The following is a 23,725-nucleotide window of genomic DNA, read 5'->3' on the forward strand; positions in this document are numbered from 1 at the left end:
TCTCTGATATTCTAATGTAAGTTAATAGGAAATTTTAAGTGGCATCGCTCTTGGTTTTTAAGTAATCCTTCTGTAAAGGAAAACATTATTTCTTACTAATTCTTCAATTAAATCAAGAAAGAATTCAGTTTTCAATTCTCTTGTTTCTGTTATCCATGGAATGTTAGGTTTAGTGACTTAGAATAATTGGCTCTAAAAACAGATTACCTGGGTTGTGTTCAGGCCCCTCTACCTGCTGCTGTGTAACCCCAGGCAGGAGATTAACCTTCTGAAGTCTCAATTTCTTATGTAAGAGTACCTAGAGCCTAGGGATGTTTGGAAATTAAATAATAGGATACATGTGAAGTGCTGACACCGTCTGGGTACATAGTAAACCGTAGCTCATGTCGTGATAGAGGTGGAGTTTTCCTTTGTCCATCAAAAAACCTTTGCCAGGTAAGACTAATACTATTATTCTAAAATAAAACACCTATAAAATAAAAATGGACCCCACCAGAACTACAGTTCTAATGTTCAAAGCATCTCCTACATTCAGAAAGTGCTCTGGAGGGGTAAATCATCGTTATCCATATGGAACTCCTTGTCATGTAAAACTGCCTAGACAACTAGGTCAGAGGCTGAGAGTGCCAAAATGAGCAATGCAGCTTCTGCCTTTACAGAATTTAGAGTAGGGGAGGGGAGACAGATGAATATATAAATAACCCAGGGGAGTAAAGGAGTGAACAGAGCAGGTAGGGACGAAAGTGTTGGTCTTGGACTGCATATGAAAATAGCCAGCGACAGGCTTCCGCAATAGAACACTGCAGCTGTGGTCTAAGGCCCTTTTCAAATGCTATTCTAGCAACATGCTCTTCCCACAGGAGGGTGGGCTGCATGAGAAAGCCTGTCTGCCTTGATGTAGTGATCTGGGGAGAAATGAGGTCTGAGATACATATTGACTAAAGATATGATTAACCTGTTCCTTGTATTTATCACACTTTACATTCATAGGGTGCTGAAATCATTTTAAGTGAGTTCTACTTTGGTAGTCCATGATAAAGCTCTGGTTTTTCCTTAAGACCTCATCTGGTGCTTAGGTTGACTTTTTATCACAAGAAGAGGAAATAAGATGTATCTAGGGAAATAAGTCCCAACCTCATCTGCATGATGGAATTACCTGAGAATCTTTCAAGAGAAACCTATGCATGGTGCCGCACCAAACATTCTTTTAACTGGACCCAAGTGTTAGTATTTTTAAAGCTTTCCAGTTGATTCTAATGTGCAGCCAATGGTGAGAGCCACCATTCTACCTGCCCTGGGTTTTGTTTCCTCTAAGATGTTCAAACAAGTTTTAGGAGACTGGCTCAGCCCAGATTCTGTCAACAGTTTTCCAGTCAGCAGTTCCTATTTTAATACCAGTCCATGTGTTCTCCCTTTGGAAACACATGACACTTTCTGCTGTTTCTGTAAGTGATGGTGACTCCTGGAGAAATAACTCATCTTAGACTCTGAGCAGCGGAGCAGGATTTCTCATCCAGCACTGTGCCTCTAGAGAGTGCGTCTCACTCTCAAAACAGAATTTACTGTCCGATTTTTCATACCTCTAAGACATGACCAACCCCAGGTTTTGTTCTGGAACCTTCTATTTAGTCATTTAACAGGTTCTTTCTGTATATCCTGACTGAAGCCTGTTTTTTCAATATGTGAAGTTAAGCATTTCGTTCGATATGTTAGTCTGTCCCTGTACTTCCAGACTCTTCAATCATCTGTTAGACTTACATGTATTCCTTTGCTTATCTCAGTTTATGTATCATTTCTGTATAGATTCTGTTACTATTACTTTTTGATTTCAACAAATATCTGTTGAATGGCAAATATGGGCCGGGCACTCTCCTGGACACTAGAGACAAAAGAGTGTCCAAATCAGGCAAAAATTCCTGCCGTCCCAGGACTTGTGCTCAAGTGGGAGGAGACAGAAGGGAAATGCATAAGTCACTAAAATATGTAGTATGTTCAAAGGTGATAAATGCTATGGAGAAAAATAAGGCAGGGCAGGAGGAAAGGGAGTGCTGTGTCTGGGGGGCGAGTGGTAATACTGCATCGGCTTTGCAGTGTTATCCAAGCAAGGGCTGGTGAAGGCTTGGACCAGAGCGACAGTGAGATAGATGGTGAAAAGCGGTTGGAATCTGGATAAGCTTCAGCAAGTCCTGAAGAAGGCCAGGGATTGGGCCACTCAGATATCTGGAAGAGGAGAATTTTAGGCAGAGTGTATGACAAATGCAAAGGCCCTGAGGCAGGGGCGAAACCGGATGTGTGGCTGGAAGGACTAGTGTGGCTGCAGCAACGCGGGAGTGCAGGAGAGGGCTAGGACACGGGTGTTGAGGGTCAGAAGAGTGGAGATGACATAGGACCTTGTGGGATTTTTATAAAGATTTTGGGTTTTTCTTCGAATGAGGTGGAGATTTATTAGATGGTTTTGAGCAGAGGAGAAACCCAATAATTTGATAGGATCATTCTGGCTGCTCAGTTGAGACTAATCTATATGAGTCAATGGTGAAAATGGGGAGACCAGTTATGAGGCTGTTACAATAATTTTGTTAAGAGGTGATGATGGCATGGATCAGGGTAATAGCAATAGAGATGAGTCAAAAATGGTTGAAATCTGCATATTCTTTTGAAGGTAGAATTTGTTGCTCTTAAATAAGTGTCTAGTGCATTTCCACATTCCTCTTAAAAAATAGAGACTCAAACTCCAGTAAGAGACCCTAATAATGTTATAGCAGACAGTTAACTTTCTGGTTCTCAAATACCACAAAACCAGTATCATATTGTTTCTTTTAAAAAATTAGTATTCCTGATTTGTTTCGCTTCTGATTCATCATAACTTCCCATAGTCCTTACTCTTTCATTTTTCTGTGCTTGTGCATTGCTGGTCATTTACCACTGAGTATCTTGACTCAAACCATGATCGATCACTATTGCACTGCTGTTGCTTAGTAAACACCTGTGCTTCTCTTCTTGTGGTCCTTACCTTATTCTGTAACAGTTCTATTGAAGATGACTGAGGCAGGCAATGGAAGTAAGGAAATAACATGCTACTGCTAATATTATTATAAAAGAACCCAAGGTTCAAAATAAATCAGGCTGAAAACACTTCTTTTCCAACTCCTCTCCTATCTTCCTTCTCTCAACTCCCTGAACAAGGCAAAGAAGATTTTCCTTTTCAACCTCCACATAAATCTCTCAGGGGGCCTTTAATGCCTTCCCTCATGCCCCTAAGCAGAATGTTGGTAGCACGAGAAAATGCATAGTGTTGCAAAAAAAATCTGATGGTTCTCTTTTTCAAAACTAGAGGCACTAACCCTAAATTCTGGTATTCACAGAAATATTTCTGTCATACACATTTCACAACTGAGAAAACTTAAGGATACGAACGCACTCATTTTTCATTCATTCATTTATTCAGCAACTATTGAATACTTTTTTATATGCCAGACACTGTTTTGCACACTGGGAGATAGGTGAGAACAAAATCCCTGACGGAACGTACCTTCTAACGCAGGAGACACAAAAACACAAGTAAGCGCACGTATGTAGTACGTCTAATAAAGATAATGCTTGGAACAGAGTAACTTAGGAGAATGAAAAAAGGGAATGCTGGGATGGTATGCTACTGGTGATGACAAGTTACTATTTTAAATAAGGTGACCAGAGAAGGTGTCTCCGATAATATGACATTTGCACAGAAGCCTAAAGGAAGTGAGAGAGCGATTCAGTCCCATATCTGGTGGGAAAATGCTCCTTGCCGCAGGAAGTCCTTAGGTAGTTTTCTTCTCTATGTGTACTTCCTAAGTGACTTCATCCTGTCCCATTGCTTTAACTGCTTCCTGTACCCTAATGACTCGCAAATTTGTGTCTCCAAGCCAGATCTTCTCCCTAACTCTAGCCTAACATAGCCAACTGTTTATGGAGCCCCTCGACTTGGACGTCTAACACACATCTCAGATTTAACATGTTTCTAACCAAACTCCTTCTACACCTCCCCCTAAACCTGTTCTTTCGCAGTTTCTCTCCCTTTACTAAATGGCACTTCCATTCTTTGTTTTTCAAGTCAAAAAATCTTGGTGTCATTTTCTCTCTCAAACCCCACATTGATTCATTTAGATAGATCATGAGCTCCTTATATTGGGTAAAACTAAAAAAGAAACTTGGAGAGTTGAAATGAAGAAATTGAGGTAAAATAGCAGAGGGTAACAGAAGTATCTGCAAAGTGTTATTTGATGATATAAAGAAAATTGAACCTAAGTGAACGTGAGCCCTGGTACTCTGATATGAGATCACAACATAAGGCAGATTCCACTAAAAGAGCTACAGCCTCAGAGTGGTCCAGTACGTTTGGGGTATTAGTTGGCAGAACTAAGGCTGTAGCCTTATAGATTGGACAGAGACTCTAGGTACCCTTGGGAATTTTTGCATAAAGTTCACCTTAAAGCATTTTCTATCCCCTGCCTTTGGAAACACTGTGGGCCCTGGATGTGGAAGACAGAAATGCAGAGTCCTAATTTTAAAAAAGCAGTGAACATTTGAACCATTTTTTAAGAAAAACTTTAAAATCCTCTTTGTGGGGTTATCTGCAACGGAGCAAAACACTTAGCTGAAACATCAGGGAAGTGAGAGTCTAATACTTTTCTAGGGGCAAGAGATGATTAACAATTAATTGTCTTGACCAAATTAATTTGAACAAGAAAAATGAAAAGGAAGTAAGTAGTCACTGTCCTTGTATTTTAATTTGTTGTAGGTTTCCCAGTATTCAGATTCTTAGTACAGAAGGTTCTTGCTGTTTTGCTGCACTCACTTCCTAGAAATCACATGCATATCCCACCAAAGGAGATTGGAACAGTGTGAAATTTGGAGATTGCATTCTCCACCCAAGGATTTAGCATCAAACAAAAAAATAGATATGGCTCTGGTAAAATTCTCTTATTTAGCTATTTACAATAGAAAAGTAAGTCCCATGCCAGTTATTCCTTCATGAAGAGAAGCTGAGTCCTTTCTAAGCTTTAAAAAGATCTTTTCTCAGACTGGACTTCTTTCTGTGCCAGATTTTAGCAAAGAATGAGCGAATCACAAATATGCCCTGAATTCAGTCCTCAGATAGCTAACTCCACAAATAGGTGTTTTGGCCATGAATGACAAGGCTGAATTTCCCAAAAAGGAGGTGGATAGAGACTAAAATCATTTCTTTCATGAAGTGGAATGAGCTTGGGCATTGGACTCTGACAGACCTGAGTGGAAAGTTTTGCTATGTCATTCATAGGCTTTGTAATCTTGGAGAAATTATTTAATCTCTCTTTGCACATTTCCTCTACTGTAAAGCCAAGATAATTCCTACCTCATGGGTTTAATGTGGAAGTTGAAAAAAAAAAAACAGATAACATGTTTCATTTCTGGCAGTTAATTGGCATAGCAATATTAAATATTCATTGTTATACCTTTCCTTTCCCATTTAACAAAAATGATTCAAAGTTTTATAAAGAATTATTTTTTAGTGTGATACCTTAAGTTATAACTGAAGGCTGCAAACACCAAGGAATTCTTATTCTTCACAGTAAACTCCATTTCACATTTATCAAGTTTGATTGTTAGCTTTATTGATAGTAGCTGTCATATATTGAGTGCTAATTTCCTATCTAGTACTGCGATTAGTGTTCACCATGATTATCTCTTACACACTTCACAACCCTGTGATGGAAGATACTATCTTTTTTCCCATTTTAAAGATGAGGAAACAGAAGGATTTAAGAACTTGCTCATGGTCACCCAGCTCACAAGTAGCGGCAGAGCCAGGATTCAGACTGAGGCACTTGGACTTCAATGCTGGGCCCCCAACCATTGTAATGCTAGAGTAATACTCTAACATTCTACCTACTCTATTAATATGAACATCTGTTCTTGTCTTAATTACCAGGGATATAACATCTCCAAAAAAATAGAAATTGGGCATGGAAGATGTAACCTGTTCCTTATGTTTGTTTTTTTCTTTTGCTTTTTCTCGTAATAAAACCAGGGCTATAGAATGGGTGGAAATTCTTTATCATTTGGGAGAAAGTGAGTGGGTAGAAATAATACAAAAGCTGAACTTTTAAAATTATTTTAGATCACGTGTCACTGAAGAAAGTCTCATTTGGTCACAGACCTTTCGCTTCCCCCTATTTAATTCTGTGAGTTAAAGAAAAGAAAGGTACAGAATATTTGTTAGATCAGCTTAGTCCTTATTACTATGCTTTCACTCCCTTGGATATTTTCTTTCTTTAATCCGTTTACATGTTTTTTTTTGCCCGTTGCCATAGTAAAGCTTATTCCATGATGTGAGAGGTTTTAGTGCCAGAGAAGGTTTTCTTAATGTTAAATCCCATATTTTCACTTCTACATTTTTTATCTAGGTGTTACTAGGGCAAACCAAATAATTTCATTTTCTCTTTGAAGCTGATACTTTTAAAGCTGTTGTACCCTCATGCTGACTCATTTATGTTCTTATGACTTTATTCTACTTTAATTCCTGTAACTCTCTTTACAGATGATTTCTGCTTTTGTGTAGTCATAATAGCTGATATATTGCTGGTGTAGCGGTTAAGTATTTTGTGGGATTACAAATCCCACCGAGTATTAGAAAAGTACTATGGACCTTCTCTCCAGGAAAAAAAATGCCAGTTTAAGAAATAATGGATGAATATACAATGGGGGAAGGGGTTGTGTTTTCTGTAAATGGTATTGAGAAAACTGGACAGCCACATGCAAAAGAATGAAACTGGACCACCGTCTTACACCGCACACAGTAATCAGTTCAAAATATATTAAAGACTCGAACTTAAGACCTGGGACCATAAAACTCCCAGAAGAAAACATAGGGGATCAGATTCTTGACATCAATCTTGGCAGTGATTTTTTGGATTTGACACCAAAGCAAGGGCAAAAATAAACAAGTGGGACTACATCAAACAAAAAAGCCCCTGTACAGCAAAGGAAGCTATCAACAAGATGAAAAGACAGCCTACAAAGTGGGAGAAAATATTTGTAAATTATATAGCTGATAAAAGGTTAATATCCAAAATATCTAAAGAACTTAAAGAACTCAATAGAAAAAAAACCAGTCTGATTAAGAAATGGACAGAGGATCTGGGTAGATATTTTTCTGAAGGAGACATAAATGGCATGAGAAGGTACTCAGCATCACTAATCATTAGGGAAATGCAAATCAAAACCATAATTAGATATCACTTTAAACTTGTTAGTGTGGTTATTATCAAAAAGACAAGAAATAGCAAATGTTGAGGAGGATGTGGAGAAAAGGGAACCCTTGTGCACCATTGGTGGGAATGAATGTTGGTTTAGCCACTATGGCAAACAGTATGAGGTTCCTCAAAAAATTAAAAATAGAACTCCCGTATAATCCAGAAATTTCACTTCTGAGTATTTATCTAAAGTAAATGAAAACAATAACTCAAAAATATACTTGCACCCCCATTCATTGCAGCATTATTTACAATAGCCAAACACATGGAAACTACCTAAATGTTCACCCACAGATGAATAAAGTTAGTGTTTTATACATACATACATATTCAGGAAATCCTGCCATTTGCAACAACATGGATAGATCTAGTACAACATGAACGCATTATGCTAAATGAAATATATGAGACTGAGAAAGACAATTACTATGTGATCTCACTTATATGTGGAATCTAAAAGGGGAAAAAAACTCATAGATACAGACAACAGATTGGTGGTTCCTAGAGGCAGTGTGTGTGTGTGTGTGTGTGTGTGTGTGTGTGTGTGTGTGTGTATGGTGGTCAAAAGGTACAAACTTGCATTTATAAGATAAATAAGTACCAGAGATCTAATGTACAGCATGGTGACTATAGTTAATAATACTGTAGCATATATTTCAAAGTTGCTAAGACAGTATATCAAAAGTTCTCATCACGAAAAAAAATTTTTAACTGTGTGTGGTGATGGATATTAACTTATTCTGGTGATCATTTCACATCAATATGTTATAAACCAATTCAACGTTATATGCTAACTTAAGAAAAGAAATAATGGATGGAAATGTTGACTAAATAGTATCTCTAATACTCTCTCTTATTATCTATATTTGGTTCTTGCTTTTTGAAGAGCAAGTTGCAAGAGTTGTATCACAGGGGCTTTATCAAAAACTCCTACCCAATTCATCTGTTTCTGAGTTCAGATTGTGAAAATTAAGGTACCTGTTTATTTCCATTTTTATATTTACTTTATTCAGGACCAATCTCGTGATTGGTTTTATGTCCTTCTCTGGCAAGTCTTTTGGCAAACTAGCTGTAGGGTTAAATGGCTAGTTGGCATGCATCTTACCCAGTGCTGGTCTGGCTCATACGAACCCTCACCTTAGAAAAAGGCTCTTGGTGCATCTTGGTGACTTTTTGTCATTTCAGTAGAAGAACATATAGCTTGTTGCTCTGGCTTGTGGAATCTGGACCAGCTGAGACTACCCCTACCCTGTGTTTCCAGAGACAGAAAATATGAGGTCCAACCTTATTCAAAGTAGACAAAACAAGAAATAATAGTGATGGAGGGCAAAATGATACATCTTAAAGGGGGAACAAAAAGCCGTCATAGTGCAGACCTTGCATTCTGCCCGGAATGTTCTGCTGGCCCTGGCCTCCAACTTTACCTAGATAAACTATTCCTACCTGTACTTCATATTTCCATGCAGACATTACTTGCTAAATCCCCGGTAGCTCAGGTACCTCAGTATACTATCAGAGTATTCTAAACTTCCACTTCATTATACCTATCACAGTTGTGATTAAACGGTTGTGTGTAGTTATTTACTGTCTTTCCACCCGTGGTGTAAGGTTCATAAAGACAGAGTTTATGTCTCTCTTACTCGTTGGTATATCCACATGAGTGAGCTCAATGCCTTTATTCATTCTTTCTGCAAGTACTAGAATAGCAGATAAAAGCTATTCTAGTACTTGCAGAAAGAATGAATAAAGCTGCCATGCACTGTGGTAGGTGCTAAGGATATAAAGCTTTTCAAAGACACTGTATTTATCCTGGAGAAACTTTTGCTCCTAGAGCAGTGATCGACAATGATGATTTATCCCTCTCTCAGCCTCCAGAAGGGACCAAGCATGAGTCAAGATCCTATGGCTTTCTTCACCTCAGTTCCCCCAATCCCATTTCCTTCCCATAAGAATCTCAACACTGCCCCTGTTTGTATCTAAGGACATTGAGTAGGAGTGAACCAACATATCTTTCCACCAATTTCCATTTCTTTGAGTGGACATTTATTTTGTTTTTGCAGAAACAATTTTAATTTATGTCTGTGTAACCAATTTTTAGGTCCCTAAAACATTTGTTAAGTTTTTAACATGGGTCATCTGAAAACAAGATTAAACATTACGGAACAAATAAAAACAAACAGAGCCCCATACTCGTTCCATAAACTGTTCCCTTGGCTGTAAGCCACCCAAAAGATCATCTGCTCATTCCTAAATCCCACTTTACTTCAGAACTTCCAGAGATCTCTTAGTTTTGAAATGTTTTGACTTTTAAAAGTAAGTTTTGTCTTATTTCTTTCTTACTTTTTCCTGCTGAAGCTAAAGTTTCAAATAAACTATGACTTTTCTACACAATTTTTAATACTTTTTAGTATTTGTGATTAACTCTTAAAACCAACTCTTGAACTAATTTAGCTTCTTTTAAGCATCCCCAATTCGTCTTTCTATTCCTCTAATGAAGTTACTGAACAAAACCACTTCTGAAACCATCTTTAGATAACTAGGTGTCACCATGCAAGTTGATCTATTGCCGGGCTTCGGTAAAGAGGTCTTTCAACCATCTTTAAAAATACATTTGGCAGGGATCTTAGTATATTTGAGATAGTTTTCTCAGGAAGACTTCTGGATCCAAGCCATCTTTCTTACTAATAATAGCAACTCAAGTAAACAATTTCAGAATACTATCTAGTTTGTCTATAAAGATGGCACTGCGTTGGGTCTTATTACAAAATTAACTAATGAACTTAAATTTTTTCCCTTTTTTTTCTTATTGCTGACAAAGTATTCAAATGAATAGTTCTGCAATCTCACACTTATACTCTTCTAGTAACTTTGTTTTTAATTAGTCATTTATTTGATGAGCATATGTTGAACACCTATTATGCGCCAAAGACTGTTAGGTTCCGGGAAAACAGTGGAGACCAACATTAATCCAAGAACCATACAAATGAATGGAGAAATGGTGTCTGTGACAAGGCCCATCAAGGGAGGTCCACAGCGCTGTGAGAGCCTGCAGTGCTGGATTTGACCTCGTCAGGGAGATGGAGATGGCTTTCCTGAACAAGTGGTGCTAGAGCCTGAGCTTTGTAGGATGCATACGAGTCTGCAAGGCAAAGGGCGATGAAAAGAACTGTCCAGTTACAGAATTAGCACCACAAGGCCCTGCTACAATTGCATATATCACCTCTGTAGTGACTCTTCGAGAGCCACAAAGATCACTTGACCTTTGCAATCATGGACCGTATATCAGCTAGTTTCACTAGTTCCTTTGGGGAGGGATAGTTTTTTTTTTTTTTTTTTTTTTTTTTTTTAACTAAATAATATCTTTAGAAACATGTATTTTAATGATTGATTCATATTTTCCAAGCATTTCTTTCATTTTGAATTTTGGCACACTATAGGTCTGAGAGGCAAGTAGCCTTTGACCATATTCTCCTAGAGCCTTTGTATAAAGAAACCTTTTAAGCCCTCCCTCAGCTTCTAGAATCTGAGGCTGTGAGAGTATCAAATATCATTATGTTAAAATTTATTCAGCTTTGCTGTGAGAAATAAGAGTTGGAGGAAGGAACTCCTCTAACGTCTAACTTGGAAAACATGGCCATTGAATCAATGTTATATTTAGAGCAGAACCCAACAAATATTTTTTTTCTTGTAGGCACAAAGCCTTGCATTAAATATTTATTGACCTGATGAACAAAAACCAAATATTCTAATTTTCAGATGCATTCACATCAGTTTTAATATTCTGACAATATAAGTCTGGTAGTTGTTGATTTCCTCCTGCAGTTGTTTCTGGCCTGGAGGCTCCAAGACACAAACTTCTTCCATCGCGGATTTTAATGAGCCCATCCAACAGGAAAGACAAACCAAGAGCTGACTTCTTGAAAAGCTTCTGGAAAATCTCCAACGAGCATTATTCACCAGTTAGTTTTTCTTCTACTAAGAAACCTTCCATGATCTTTGATCTTAAATGGGAAATTTTAAATAGTAGATTCCTATAAAGATGAGTTTAATTAAAAGGACAATAAAAACGATCATACTGTAAATCTCTCACTTTAAATACCAATCTCTTGTTTCCTTAGCCAGTAGTATTACTTTTGTTTCCTAGTTGCTGTATTTAACAGCTGAAAATTTAAAATTTTACCCCATCAAAAATAAAAACCTTAGTGGGAAAGTTTTGCTTTAGCTTCCCTGTCACACATTTGTTTGACTCTTTGTTTTTGTAAGTACCAGTCTGTTTATGTTTGTGAAAAGGTATTTGTAAAACACACCAAACTTCCTGTTGGAACACAAAAGGTAACTTTTGCCTCATAGAATCATTAGGAATTTCACAACTATTGAGCATTTTAGGCCCTGGAGCTAACAATATGGAATAAAAGGTGACCCCTGCCTTTTCAGACTACTCTATACTCCAGAAAGTGAAAAAATAACAAGAAACATTAGTTTGAATGTTCTGGAGGGCAGGACTCTTCCTGTCTTCTCTACCTTCCTTTCCTTGGATCCTGTTGTCAGGAAGAAAGGAGTCTTCCACGTAATCTTTCCACACTTGTCTGGATTTTTCTGGCTGCCACTCTCTGTCACGGTATGTCTGCTGTTTAGAATTATTGGGCTTTCTTTGCTCAAAGGGGGAAAACTGGATTGGAAGTAAACCTCAGTCACTTTTTGTCCATTGGAGGAAGAGATAGTCTTTAAAAACAACATTACAGATTTCCTCAGTTGAATACTAGACTCAGTTTTTTTATGTTGAGACTGATAAGAATTGAAACCTTGTCTAAATCACATTTGAATGATATCGAGAGTTTGAGGAGAAACACAGTCTTTTCAAGGATTGAGGATCCTTTGGTGGGGAGGGTAAGAATATACTCTACCTCCTAGAAGGTTGTGCCTGGTTTAAAGGAGATAGAAACAACATGAAATGAAGAAGTGACCAAGAAGACCAGTGGGATGCAGAGAGCTGAAGCCATATTTCTCAAACTTTAGGTAGATTCAGAAAAATAGAGATGAGAGAGGAATGAGTTACATTTGGGGATAATCTTTTCTAGTCAGTTTTTAAAAGACCATTTGATCACAATTTAGCTCCATTTTAGAAAAGATTTCTGAATTTAAATTTACTTAAAATGTACAAAAGAAGCATTAAATGATTATTAGTTTTCTACAGATGTAGTTGAAGCTCTTTGACAGAAATCCTGAGAAAATCAAAATCTTACCAAGATTTATAAATGCGGTATTCTAAACCATTATAGTGTAAACAAGACTTTTATGTTTGGATCTGTTTTCTTTTGCTTGTTTCTAAATAAGGTAATGTTCTGATACAAGGGAATCACAAAATTTGACTGTAGGGTACAAGCTGAGATTTAAGAAGTCATTGATCAACACATCTTCTTTATAACTAGTGACAGAATGTTGCGCATTAAAATTTTGATGATCCATAACTTTGAAATTATAAATTATTCCTGACTCTTTTTCTCTTCTCAAACATTCTCTTTGGTAGTGGGTGTTCTTTGAATAATCATTATTTGCAGTGCGAAGCTATGTGGTAGTAGTTACTCTTTATTTATTGCAGCATCAAACTTTATAACAGAGGATAATACCATAATAGAGGAGTTTGGTCTTTACTACAAAATACTTGATTGGGTTGTGTATTTCTGTGTGAGTGTGTATGTATGTATATTTAGATCTAATTTAATTTAACAAATATTTATTGAGGGTCTCTTCTAAGGCATGATGCTATTTTCTAGAAGATTCAGAGATAAGATATAAGCCCTGTTCTCAGTGAAAAATAATGACCTTTTTAAATGCACCATTGGCACAGGAAACAATAATCACATGTACAAAGAAGATCAGTTACAATTCAGAGTTTTAAAGGAATTTCTTTAATACACATTCTTTCAGGAGAGTACACATTGGGTAAGGGCAGGTACCTTGTATGTTTTGTTCACTTCCGTTCCCCCAAGATCTAGCACAGTACCTGACATATCTTACACTTTCATTGTGCATGACTAAATGAAAGTAATCTATGCTTGTGAGACAGAAAAATCAGCTACCGATCATAATATGTAGAAAATTTTTAGCAGATTCAAAAGCTTATAACTATGATAAACATAACTGTGGAAACTATCATGTAAAGTAAAGCTCTTGAGATGTACGGCCTGAAGTACAGTGATTAAAGGGATTTTTCTTTAAATATCTGAAAAGTGTAATGAAGAAAGGTTTACTGTCTTCCTTGATTAAGAGAGAATGAGAATTGCTAGGTAGGAGTAATTTTTGCTCCCCACCATCCCTACTACCACCCTTAGAAAAAACAGGCTAAGCTCAATTTAAATGTTTTCCGAATAATTTGATTAGGTCATTAATTTAACATATGACATCATTGAAATATCTAAGGAGATGATGATACAGAAGTATCCATTGGGTTACAAGTTCAACTTGATTTTTACTGTTCCTTCTGAATCTGACATTCCCATTTTGGGGGCTGTAACAGCACTATAGCCTAAGAATCATATCAATGTATTAATAATAGTTTATTTTTTGTTTTATACTGTCAAAAAAGAACATGAAAAGAGAAATTGAGTATAGGAGAGATTCTATTTAAATTATTTGTTTCTTAGTATATGGTAGATTCTTTACATTCAAATCAGCATGATGTAGTATTAACTAAGAATGGTAGAGCGAGGAGTAAGATTTGGTTAGAAGTCAGGGCTCACCATTAGCTATGTTCCTCAGGCAAGTCACCTAATCTTGATTGGCTCAAGTTTTTCACTCCTTAAACAAGAATTATGGACTGGATGGCCTCCAAAATACCTTTCAGGTTCTAAAATTTTATAACCCATTTATAATTTTCTTTTAATGGAATACATTTCTATAGAACTATATAATTACAGTCTTTAGTGAATTTTTCTAGAAATAGTTTGACATGCGTACCACAACTACAGAGTAAAACAATCTAGAGTCATGTTCTCCCAAGAGAGAAAGAGCATTTTTATGTAATTGGAAAATTTGGCTGCTTCTCCTGTTTTTTATTTCCATCTTTGCACTGCTAGAAGAAAAGCAGTTTGTTTTATAATTGATGTTTTGAGTATGTCCTGATGGCTTTATTTATTTTGATTTATGAAGCCTCTGGGTACAACTGAGAAAAGAACCCATAAATAAATCATGGCATTTCTGGGCACCTCCTTTTTTGCACTCTTTCTCTGCACTGGCTTCAAATGTGCTAATGCCCTGGCCCTGCCCTGCGGGACTGCCCTGGACTGTCCTCTGCCAGTTACTCAGACACACACTTTGCCTTTATAATTATGGTTTCAAACACTAAAGACAATTGCACCCCCTTCTTCATTATAATTGCTACATCTTCACTAATTTATTCTGTATATAATAAGAGCCTACCAAATGCCAAGCATTTATTTTCTAGGTAGTTGAGATACATCACTTTACAAAATAGAACTGAAAAACAAATCTCTGCCTTTAGGAAACTTATATTCTTGTAGGAGGAGAAAGACAATCCATTAAGGAACCTAATAAATATGTTTTGACAGATTGGATTGGGGATGTAAGAGACAAAACAGAGTTGGGAATGACAGATTTTTGGCTTAAGCAATTGGAAAGATGGAATTGCCATCAACTGAGATAGGAAAGACATAAGAGGAGAAGGTCTTTGCCGGTGATGGGGAAAGTGGGGATAAGGGAATGGAACTGGATTTAGGACATACTGAGTTTCGTGTGTCTATTGAATATCCAGATGGAGATGTCAGGTAGGCAGCTGGGGCCATGAGTCTGGATACTGATATGAATTTGCGTTTAATATAGATGCTATTTAAAGTATTGAGACTAAATGCAATCAGCAGGGGAGTGAATGAGTTAGAGAAAAGAAAGGACCAAAGATGAAGCACTGAGCACTCCAAAGACAGAGATCAGGGAGGACAGGAGAAAACAGCAAAGGAGTTAAAGAGAGAACAGCCAGGAATGGAGGAGGAAATCCTAAAGGCTGTGGCGTCCTGGAAGTCAAGTAAGGAATGGTCATATTATGCCAGTGCTGCTGACAGAGCAAATGTGAGGCCTGAGAATCGACTATTAGATTTAGCAACATTAATAATACATGTGGGTTTCTTTTCTATAAAAAGCATATTTCACGTGTTTAGAATTATTTAATTGTTTAATTCATCTTTATAAGGGGCTACTCACCATGTTTACTGATAATATTTATTTTCATTTGGAACTGACCCTTGTTTCCTTGAACGGTGTATAATTGTACTGTCTAAAAGTGATGCATTTTCCAACTGCCGGAAAAAAATATGGTACAGAGCAAATGTTAGTTGTACTCACCTGATAGCCAAAGAACAGTGTTAGCAATCAGATTTGAATCAAAGTAGAATAAGTTTGATATTATTAAAGGTCATGGGGTTAATAGAGTAGAATTTGTTCTGTGTTATTAATTCTGGAAAAGAAGATATTAAAATTCTCCTGAGAGCAGATGAAGACATATTGTTTCAGGAAGAGCCTAATAAATGAAAGAAATAAGAAACTCTGGGTTTGCAACTAATTTTGCCAATATTCTTTAGCAAAAGATTATATGATATGATGTTTTTGGGAGATAAAGATTTGTAGCTAATGGAGCCATTACAATGACTTTTCGATATAAGTATTTTTAATAAAGGAAGTGCACATGGACTTCTGCAAAAGGATACAGAGGCAGAGATCATGTAAATCTTTATGTATTTTTAATTAGGATACCCGAATCTCTTGATTAAATTTGAAATGCTGTATTCCTGATGACATTATTTAATTAGGCAAATTAAAATCTTACATAACAATTGGAGTTGAAAGAAGTATAAAGATAATTATTTCCATTTCTAAAACAAAAAAAATTCAAAAGAAATAAAATTATGCTGATTGATCTTGGGAGGGGCAATCTGTTTAAATCTAGCAGTTTATTCAGAAGTGGCTCTTTCAGCTTAAAATGATAATGACTCTTGGAATGGTCGCAAATCACATAGAAACTATAATGATAATAAAAGAGAAATTAAGTGTAGCCACCACTGTAATGCATAACTTTCAGAGATGCTGAAAATTGTGACAGAAGAATACTAAAAATTTTTTCAATTGTGAAAGTAAAAGGTCTATTCACCCTCTTTTCAGTTTTGGAGGTTTTGGTCAACTCCTCCTTTACCTTCCCTCCCCCAGATATTTTTTTTTGGTATTAAAAATAATTCCAAAACTTAACGCTGTGCTAGATATTGGCTTTGAGCCTTGTGATACGTTAAAATAATAAAGTCTCTGTGTGTGTATTATACATTTGTGTGTATATTATATATCCATATACATTTATATGTAGTGTATAGATAAATACATATGCAAACATGTACATACACATGTGCAGATATACACACTCCAAAGAGGTTAAATATATTAAGAATCGAGTTATAACACTAAAAGGCTGTATCATCGTTATCGGCTGTTTCTCTAACAAGTCTTGTAATCCATCTTAATTAGGCTGTGCCACTATCAGGAAGCAGTAGATAATGCTTAAGTTTCTTAGATTCTTAGTTTGTCTTTATTTTCCATGTTAAGATAATAATGCTGGTAAAGGCAACTTAGCGGGGCACCTCACCTGTAACAAGTGCCCAGGCCTTTGCTTTCCCAGGGAGAGCCATGGATGAAGGAACATTGAGCCTCTACCTTAGTGTTCTCAAAGTGTGGCTCATGGAACCCTGACAGCCTAAACCTTTTTAGAGGGTCGACAAGGTCAAAACTACTTTTTAATGCTAAGATATTTTTTGCCTTTTTCACTGATGGAACAAAGGCAATGGTGGGTAAGGCACCTTGGCATGAATCAAAATAGAGGCATCGGACTATACTGTAAAGATTGTATTCTTCATTGGCACACACAACTTAAAAAAAATGCCAGTTTCATTTAATGTCCTCATTGAAGTAGTACAATTATTATTTTAATAACTCTCAACCCTTGGCTGCATATTGTATTAATATGTGTGATGCCTGGGAAGAACACATAAAATACTTTTGCTGCCTTTCAAAGTACAGTGGATGTCTCAAATGAAAGTCCTTATTTGAGTTAAAAGTTGAATTCACTCCTTTATCGTTTTTACTTGAATAAAACAACTGATTATTCAGAGTTGATTATGTGGAAGATATTTTTTCAAAATGAATTATGTGAGCCTGACACTTTAAGGAAAACGACTGGTAATATTAGCTGCCAGAAATGAAATTCAAACTTTCAAGTGATGATTAAAGTTTCGAAAAACTTGTATTCATCACCACAAGTTTGACAACTTCCCATTACTTAAAAACTTTTCTGATAAAAGCAGTGGTGATATTAAAGAATGCGATTTTTTAATATAATTTGTCAACATTTGGACACGCTGCATAACTCAGTGATCTGATATTTTCCAGATGACGTTACAAAATCATGCATGAGTAAAAGATCCATTCAAAGTGCAGGATAGACAAATGAATTTTAATGTCATGAAGGTTGAAATAGTTTTCAGATTTTATATTGCAGCTAGCCAAGTTAGTTTGATATATTATCAAAAATAATACCCAGAATTATGTGAAAAGGCTGTGAAGATACTCCTCCCTTTTGTAATTGCATACCTATTTGATTCATAAATTTCAGTCAAAGCAGCATTGTAACATTGAATGCAAAAGCAGGTAATAAGTTTCCAGCTATCTTAAGATGTATATTAAAGAGATTTGCAAAAATGTAAATCAATGCCATTATTTTCATTAATTTTTGTTGTTGTTTTGGAGAATATTGTTATTTTTCATGATATAATTTATGTTAACATGTAATGGATTTATTTTAAAATGAGTTAATATATATATTTTAAAATATCTTATTAATGAATGTCACCCCAATAAATTCAATAAAATTTCTTGTCTTTAATTTCTAAGATGGTAAATATTAGTAGGTATGGCCCACATAAATTGTTCTCTAAGGTCCTCCTCACTATGTTTTAGAGTGTGAAGGAGTCCTGAGTTCAAAAAGTTTGAGAACCACTGCTCTACATCGGTGTATTTTATTCCTGGAATTCTTCCCCACTTTAGAAAACAAGCCTACGTCCCCCAAGGTGTCCAGAAATTTATCACAAAGGACCCAACCACCAAAGCTGTCAAAGAATGTAGACTAGAGCTGCAAGACCGAACGGAGAACATTATAATAGTTTCCAAAGATAACCAGCGGTGAATTCAAAAAAGTGTCTTTGCTTTTCTTTGAGCTGTATATTGTACAGCCTTTGATTCAATATTAGGGAAGGAAGATCCAGGAAACAAACAAGGCTTAGGAGAATAAGTGCCAGATTTACCCTTTTCCCTTCTCTTTAATTAGAGTCTTTAATAACAAGGACAAATATAGAGAGATTATTGGATCCAAAGATGGCAAAAGGGAGAGAAATTTTCTTTTTAGCCCTCGTTGGCCACTCTTACTCATTGCCATGAGATAAGGAAAGACTATTTCTTCTCACAGTTGCAAGATGATTAACTTTAAGTTCTGGATTATACTACAGGCAGTGGGACTGAGCAGTAAGAAAGGAGAATGCAGAATAAGTAAAGGATGCATCTCTTTTTCCCTTTTCCCAGAGCCTCAGGTGCACCCCATTCATTTATCTTATGTTGTTTAGATAGAGATAGGTGTTTCAAGGCCAACTGATTTCTCAGAGAAGAAAATCAGGATAAGTTTGAGGTTCACAGCAAAATATGAGGAGTAAAGAAAATAGAGGGAAAGAATCAAGTCAAAAGCACAGTGACCAAAAAAAAGGGAGGGGAGCAAATGAAGCCTTCCCTTACCCCCCACCACCACAATCAGTGAGATCTTCCATCTTCCAAGACAGTGACAGTGTGACAAAGTTGTTTGCCTTCCCCAGGGAGCAAGCAAAATGCTTTACAAATAAGGCTCAGTCGATACATAACACAAACCAATGGTGAGATTACACTTTTAAAAAAGTAGTTTAAAGCAACAACCCATGATGGTGAGATTAATGGCAAAAACATCTCAAAGACTGGGCTCTACCCTTTCTGGCATCCTCCTGTTCTTGTTTAGGGGAGAGTCCAGGAAATAATGGACCCAGAGACTACTCTGGCCATGGTCTCTACGGTGCACGTAGAGCCAAAGGAAACTTGCTGATTGGACAATAGTTAGTAAAGGTTTCTGTCTTTTTCATGTGGGGCTCCTTACTTCAACTGCTTTAGTCAATGGCTTATGAAAACACTGAGGTGTCATGACACCTCCTGGTCTAACTCAGACCACTGTTTCTGGTGGGATGAAGCAGCATTTCAAATGCTGTTAATAATGGAGTATGTTGTGCATGAAGATCAATTAATTCACCAGTAATCTCTCCTTTCTCAGAAACATGATTCCGGTGACAGAATTTCGGCAGTTCTCTGAGCAGCAGCCTGCCTTCCGGGTGCTGAAACCATGGTGGGATGTGTTTACCGACTACCTTTCGGTGGCCATGCTAATGATCGGTGTGTTCGGATGTACTTTACAGGTAGGTGCCTAGACTCTTGTTGGAATGGGAACCAGAGCAACTTAACCATTGAAACCTCTTAAAAGAGCAGGCTGTGTGATTTTTAACCAAGTAAATATTAGTTGCTCTTTTGTACTTGTGTATGGTATATTTGTAATCATGGCAGGGAGCCTGAAACACTGATTTACTGAACCTTCCAAATAAGGTAAAATACGGTACTTGTAAGGTTTCACTGAGCCCAAACAGCAGTTGACGGAGTCAAGTAATATTTGATGTCACTAACATCAAAAGTGTCCCTTATCTTTCAAAGTTGGTTTTATGGTGAAATAAGCATGTATATATACACAGTGCCATTTTTAATGCCAAAATGAAACTTTTTCTTTTCTTTACCTGTTATACTAACCCTTGATAAGATTTTCTGGAAGCATATTTTGATGAGATATCGTTATTTTATCTAATGTTTAGTTCTGAATTAAAATATAGCCCAATCAAAATTTATTCTGTATGGATTCTTTCTATGTATTCAAATGTTGAATCCAGATTTGTTTTTTACACATCTACTATGTGCCAGGCATCATACTTTGAGGACATGTATATCTATAAGCAGTTAATTTCTAGGGGAAAACTAAATAAACCAGCACTCAGAAAAGGTTGTGTTAGACTATGATAGAGGCATCCATAATGCACTAAGAGAGTGCAGAAGAGGGTGTTTGGCTTGGAACAAGAGAAAAATGGATGGTCGTGTTAAAATTTGGAGAACCAGCTGAAGTTAGAGAGAGGGAGATAAGGGTGGGAGAAGGTACCAGAAAAGAACAGAAAGTTCAAAGTCATGTATGTGAGAAAGAACATGGCATCTTTAGGAAACTGTCAGTGTGACTGGCTCTCATGGGGTGTCATCAGTGTGAGTTGAAGTCATGCCTATGAATAGAATCATAGGAGAATGATTCCAAGGAGAATGCGGCACGTGAGATGATGTTGGGAATAACATAAAAGAGTTAATGAAGGTTAAAGGGGCACCTCTGAAGGAGACTGGGAAGGGGCCGCGGTAAGAACAAGTGGAAGCAGGAGAGAGGAGGGGCTCAAAAGTCAGAGGCAGGTGTGGTCAGTGATAGCCGTCAGTACAACTCACTCATGGACTAAGGAGAGAAAAGTGGCAAATAGGTTATTGGAAATCTTAGTTTCAGTGGTTGGAAAAGTGAATGGATGTTAAAGTAAAGGTTATGGGGTAGACGTGACTGTTACATCAATCAGCCGAGGGGAGGAGGAGCTTGGAAGAGAGAAATAGCTAGAAGTGGTGCAGAGTAGAAATAAAGGCCTTTTGAAAGTTGATTTTAATAATAGTTAGTCCATAGTGTTTCCTATGTGTCAGGCACTCTTCTGAACATGTTACACATTTTAACTCATTTTATCCTCATGCCACACCTAAGATGGAGGTGCTATTATTATTCCTATTTACAGATGACAGAAGTTAGAGAAACCTCCCAAGGTGGTTGGCAAAGCCCTTATTCAAATCTAGAAAATTTGGCCCCAAATTCTCTGTTTTTAATCTCTAATACCAGGCTGCCTTTTATTTGTGAGCAGAACAAATTTTCCTCTTCTTCCTCCCCCCAAAAAGGATGCCAATGAAAGAATAGAGTTTGAAAGAGAGAAAGGGCATAAATTCATTCATACATAAAACAAATATTTGTCGAAGGAGCTACTGTGTGCCAGACACTACTCTAGGTGCCAAGAATTACCAATGCAGGAGGAAAAAAAATAAAAGACAAATGTTCCCCCCTTATGGAGCTTAAATTCTATGAGAAAAACAAGCAAAATTAAGAAAATCAGTTAGTAAATTATGTATGTTAGAAGGTTATAAGAGTAGTGGAAAAGCAGATAAAACATACGAGGATATATGATAGGAGGTCCCAGCAGCGGAGATTAGGAGTTGCGATTCTCAAATAAGGTGGCCTGGGAAGGCCTCATTGGGAAGGTAACTCAGAACAAGGGATTGAAGGAGGTGCAGAAGTAGGCCATGCAGAGGTCCAGGGAGGAGCCTTTCAGGCAGAGGGACCAGCAAGAGTAAGGGACAATAGACAGAGGTTCGCAGGACCAATTCCCCTTCTGTAGGAGACTTTGAAATTTGACTTCCTGAACTTTCTAGCTGTTTCCCTAGAGACCTGATAAAGGTAGAATGTCACAGCGTTACTAGGCAACATTGCTTATGGTATAAATGACTGCTGTTGGTCAACTGCTTCTGGACTGGGGAATGATAAATGCCTGGTAGGAAGCCATACCATGGGACTTCTGTGATTGTGGTGCACTTGTAACTGGGCATGTCCTTTGACACATGGAAGCTGTATCTATTGATTTATAAAAGATATTGGTTCCTTTGGAGCATGGGGCTTTTAAGTCAGGATAAACCCAGAAGTCCCCTACAGTGGATCTCTCATCCTTGTACCTGAGATGATCCAGGGAGGAGAGCCTCAGGGAGAGACTACTAGCTTCTGGGCAGCAGGTAGACCACTACACCAACAGTCGTGAAGATCCCCACAAGGGTGCAAAGCCTGAGGCTGCCTTGCTGGCAAGTAGGACTCCAATTCTGTATCTTTCTAAGTGATTCTGGTGCCAAATGAGGTTTATGATAGTGTTATAAGTCTGAATGTGGAGACGAACCTAGAAAGGTCCCTGGTGATGTTACAGGCCTGAAGCAGGGTCTCCCTGACGTGTTGAAGGAAAAGCCAGGTGACCAGTGTGTTGGAGCAGAGTGAGGTGACGAGTAGAAGAATGAGGCCTGAGAGGTGCTGGTGGAGGTAGAGTCTTGTAGGCCACTGTAAAGGTTTTGGCTTTGCTCTCAGTGAATTGGGACATGTTTGGAGGATTTTGAGAAGAGGGTTGTCAATATGTGACTTAGGTTTTAACAAAACCACTCTAGTTGTTGAGAATACAGTGTCGGGGCAAGGACAGAAGCAATGGGATTATTTAGAAGGCTCGTGCAATCGTCTAGGCAACACGTGAATCTGATGGCTTGGACTAGGATTGAAGCAGTGGTTTTCTGGTTATATTTTGAAGGAAAGCCACTAAGATTTGTTGAAAGATTGAATGTGAGGTATGAAATAAAAAGAGAAATCAAGAATGACTCTTAACAATCTGAGCAACTGGAAAATGTTTTTGAGCATGTTCAGTGTGAGATATGTGTTAGATACCCAACCAGAGATGTTAAGTAAGCAGTCGGATGGATATGAGACCCAGGAGCTCAGGCAAGTGGAGAATAGTTATTATCTTCAGTAGGAAGGAGGTAATGGATCCAGGTGGAAGGACTACCCTTGATTCAGATGGAGAGAGCATCTTCTACCAACATGAGAATGGTGGCTACAGATACATTTTGTTGGGGGCAGAGGGAGGAGAGAGGCACAGAATGGTGAGAGAGCATGCCTTATGGCTTCTGTGAAGTAGAAAGTGACACATCTGCTGAGACATGATGGTAAAAGAGGTAGCAGGAAGCAGCAAGGAAGGTAATGGAATAGGATCCTCGAAGAAAAAGACAGTGATTTGAAATGGCCAGTTTGGGAAATAGTAGGAGGAGGTGACATAGATCAGTGGGAAGGCTGTCTACGTGTCCCACTTTGTGACTGAGCTGTGGCAACTGGCATTGCCACAGGATCTGTTCAGCAAGCACAGGAATCGTTTCTCTTGCTTACATATTCCATGGCAGAATGAAATACAGAAAAAAGAAAGCTCACAGAAAGTCTTTAAGAACTAGTAGTTAACTTGGAACACAATAAATGACCATGTGTGTACCCATGACTATGTCTGTAATGAGCGACATTTAAGTGATGTGTCTGCAGTGAGAGCAGGAGGGGATTCTAGCACAACTTAAGCATCTTTTCCTGTACCAGGTCAGAATCATCTTCCCGGGGCTCAGCCCCATTGTGTGTCTGCCAAAGAGAAGCTCTTGGCTCT

General features: G+C 37.6%; 1 protein-coding gene across 1 annotated transcript in view; it reads left to right on the plus strand.

The window, feature by feature from the left end:
• The window catches only part of LRRC8C (leucine rich repeat containing 8 VRAC subunit C), a 67,863-nt gene that overhangs the window by 15,727 nt on the left and 28,411 nt on the right, over positions 1-23,725 (plus strand). Inside the window, exon 2 of the mRNA XM_039838784.1 lies at positions 19,663-19,804. Coding sequence (XP_039694718.1) covers positions 19,667-19,804 — 138 coding nt within the window. The 5' untranslated portion in view covers positions 19,663-19,666. The remainder of the gene's footprint in view (positions 1-19,662; positions 19,805-23,725) is intronic.

This window comes from Pteropus medius, unplaced genomic scaffold, assembly GCF_902729225.1.
Source record: "Pteropus medius unplaced genomic scaffold, Ma_sr-lr_union100, whole genome shotgun sequence".
Taxonomy (NCBI): Eukaryota; Metazoa; Chordata; class Mammalia; order Chiroptera; family Pteropodidae; genus Pteropus; species Pteropus medius.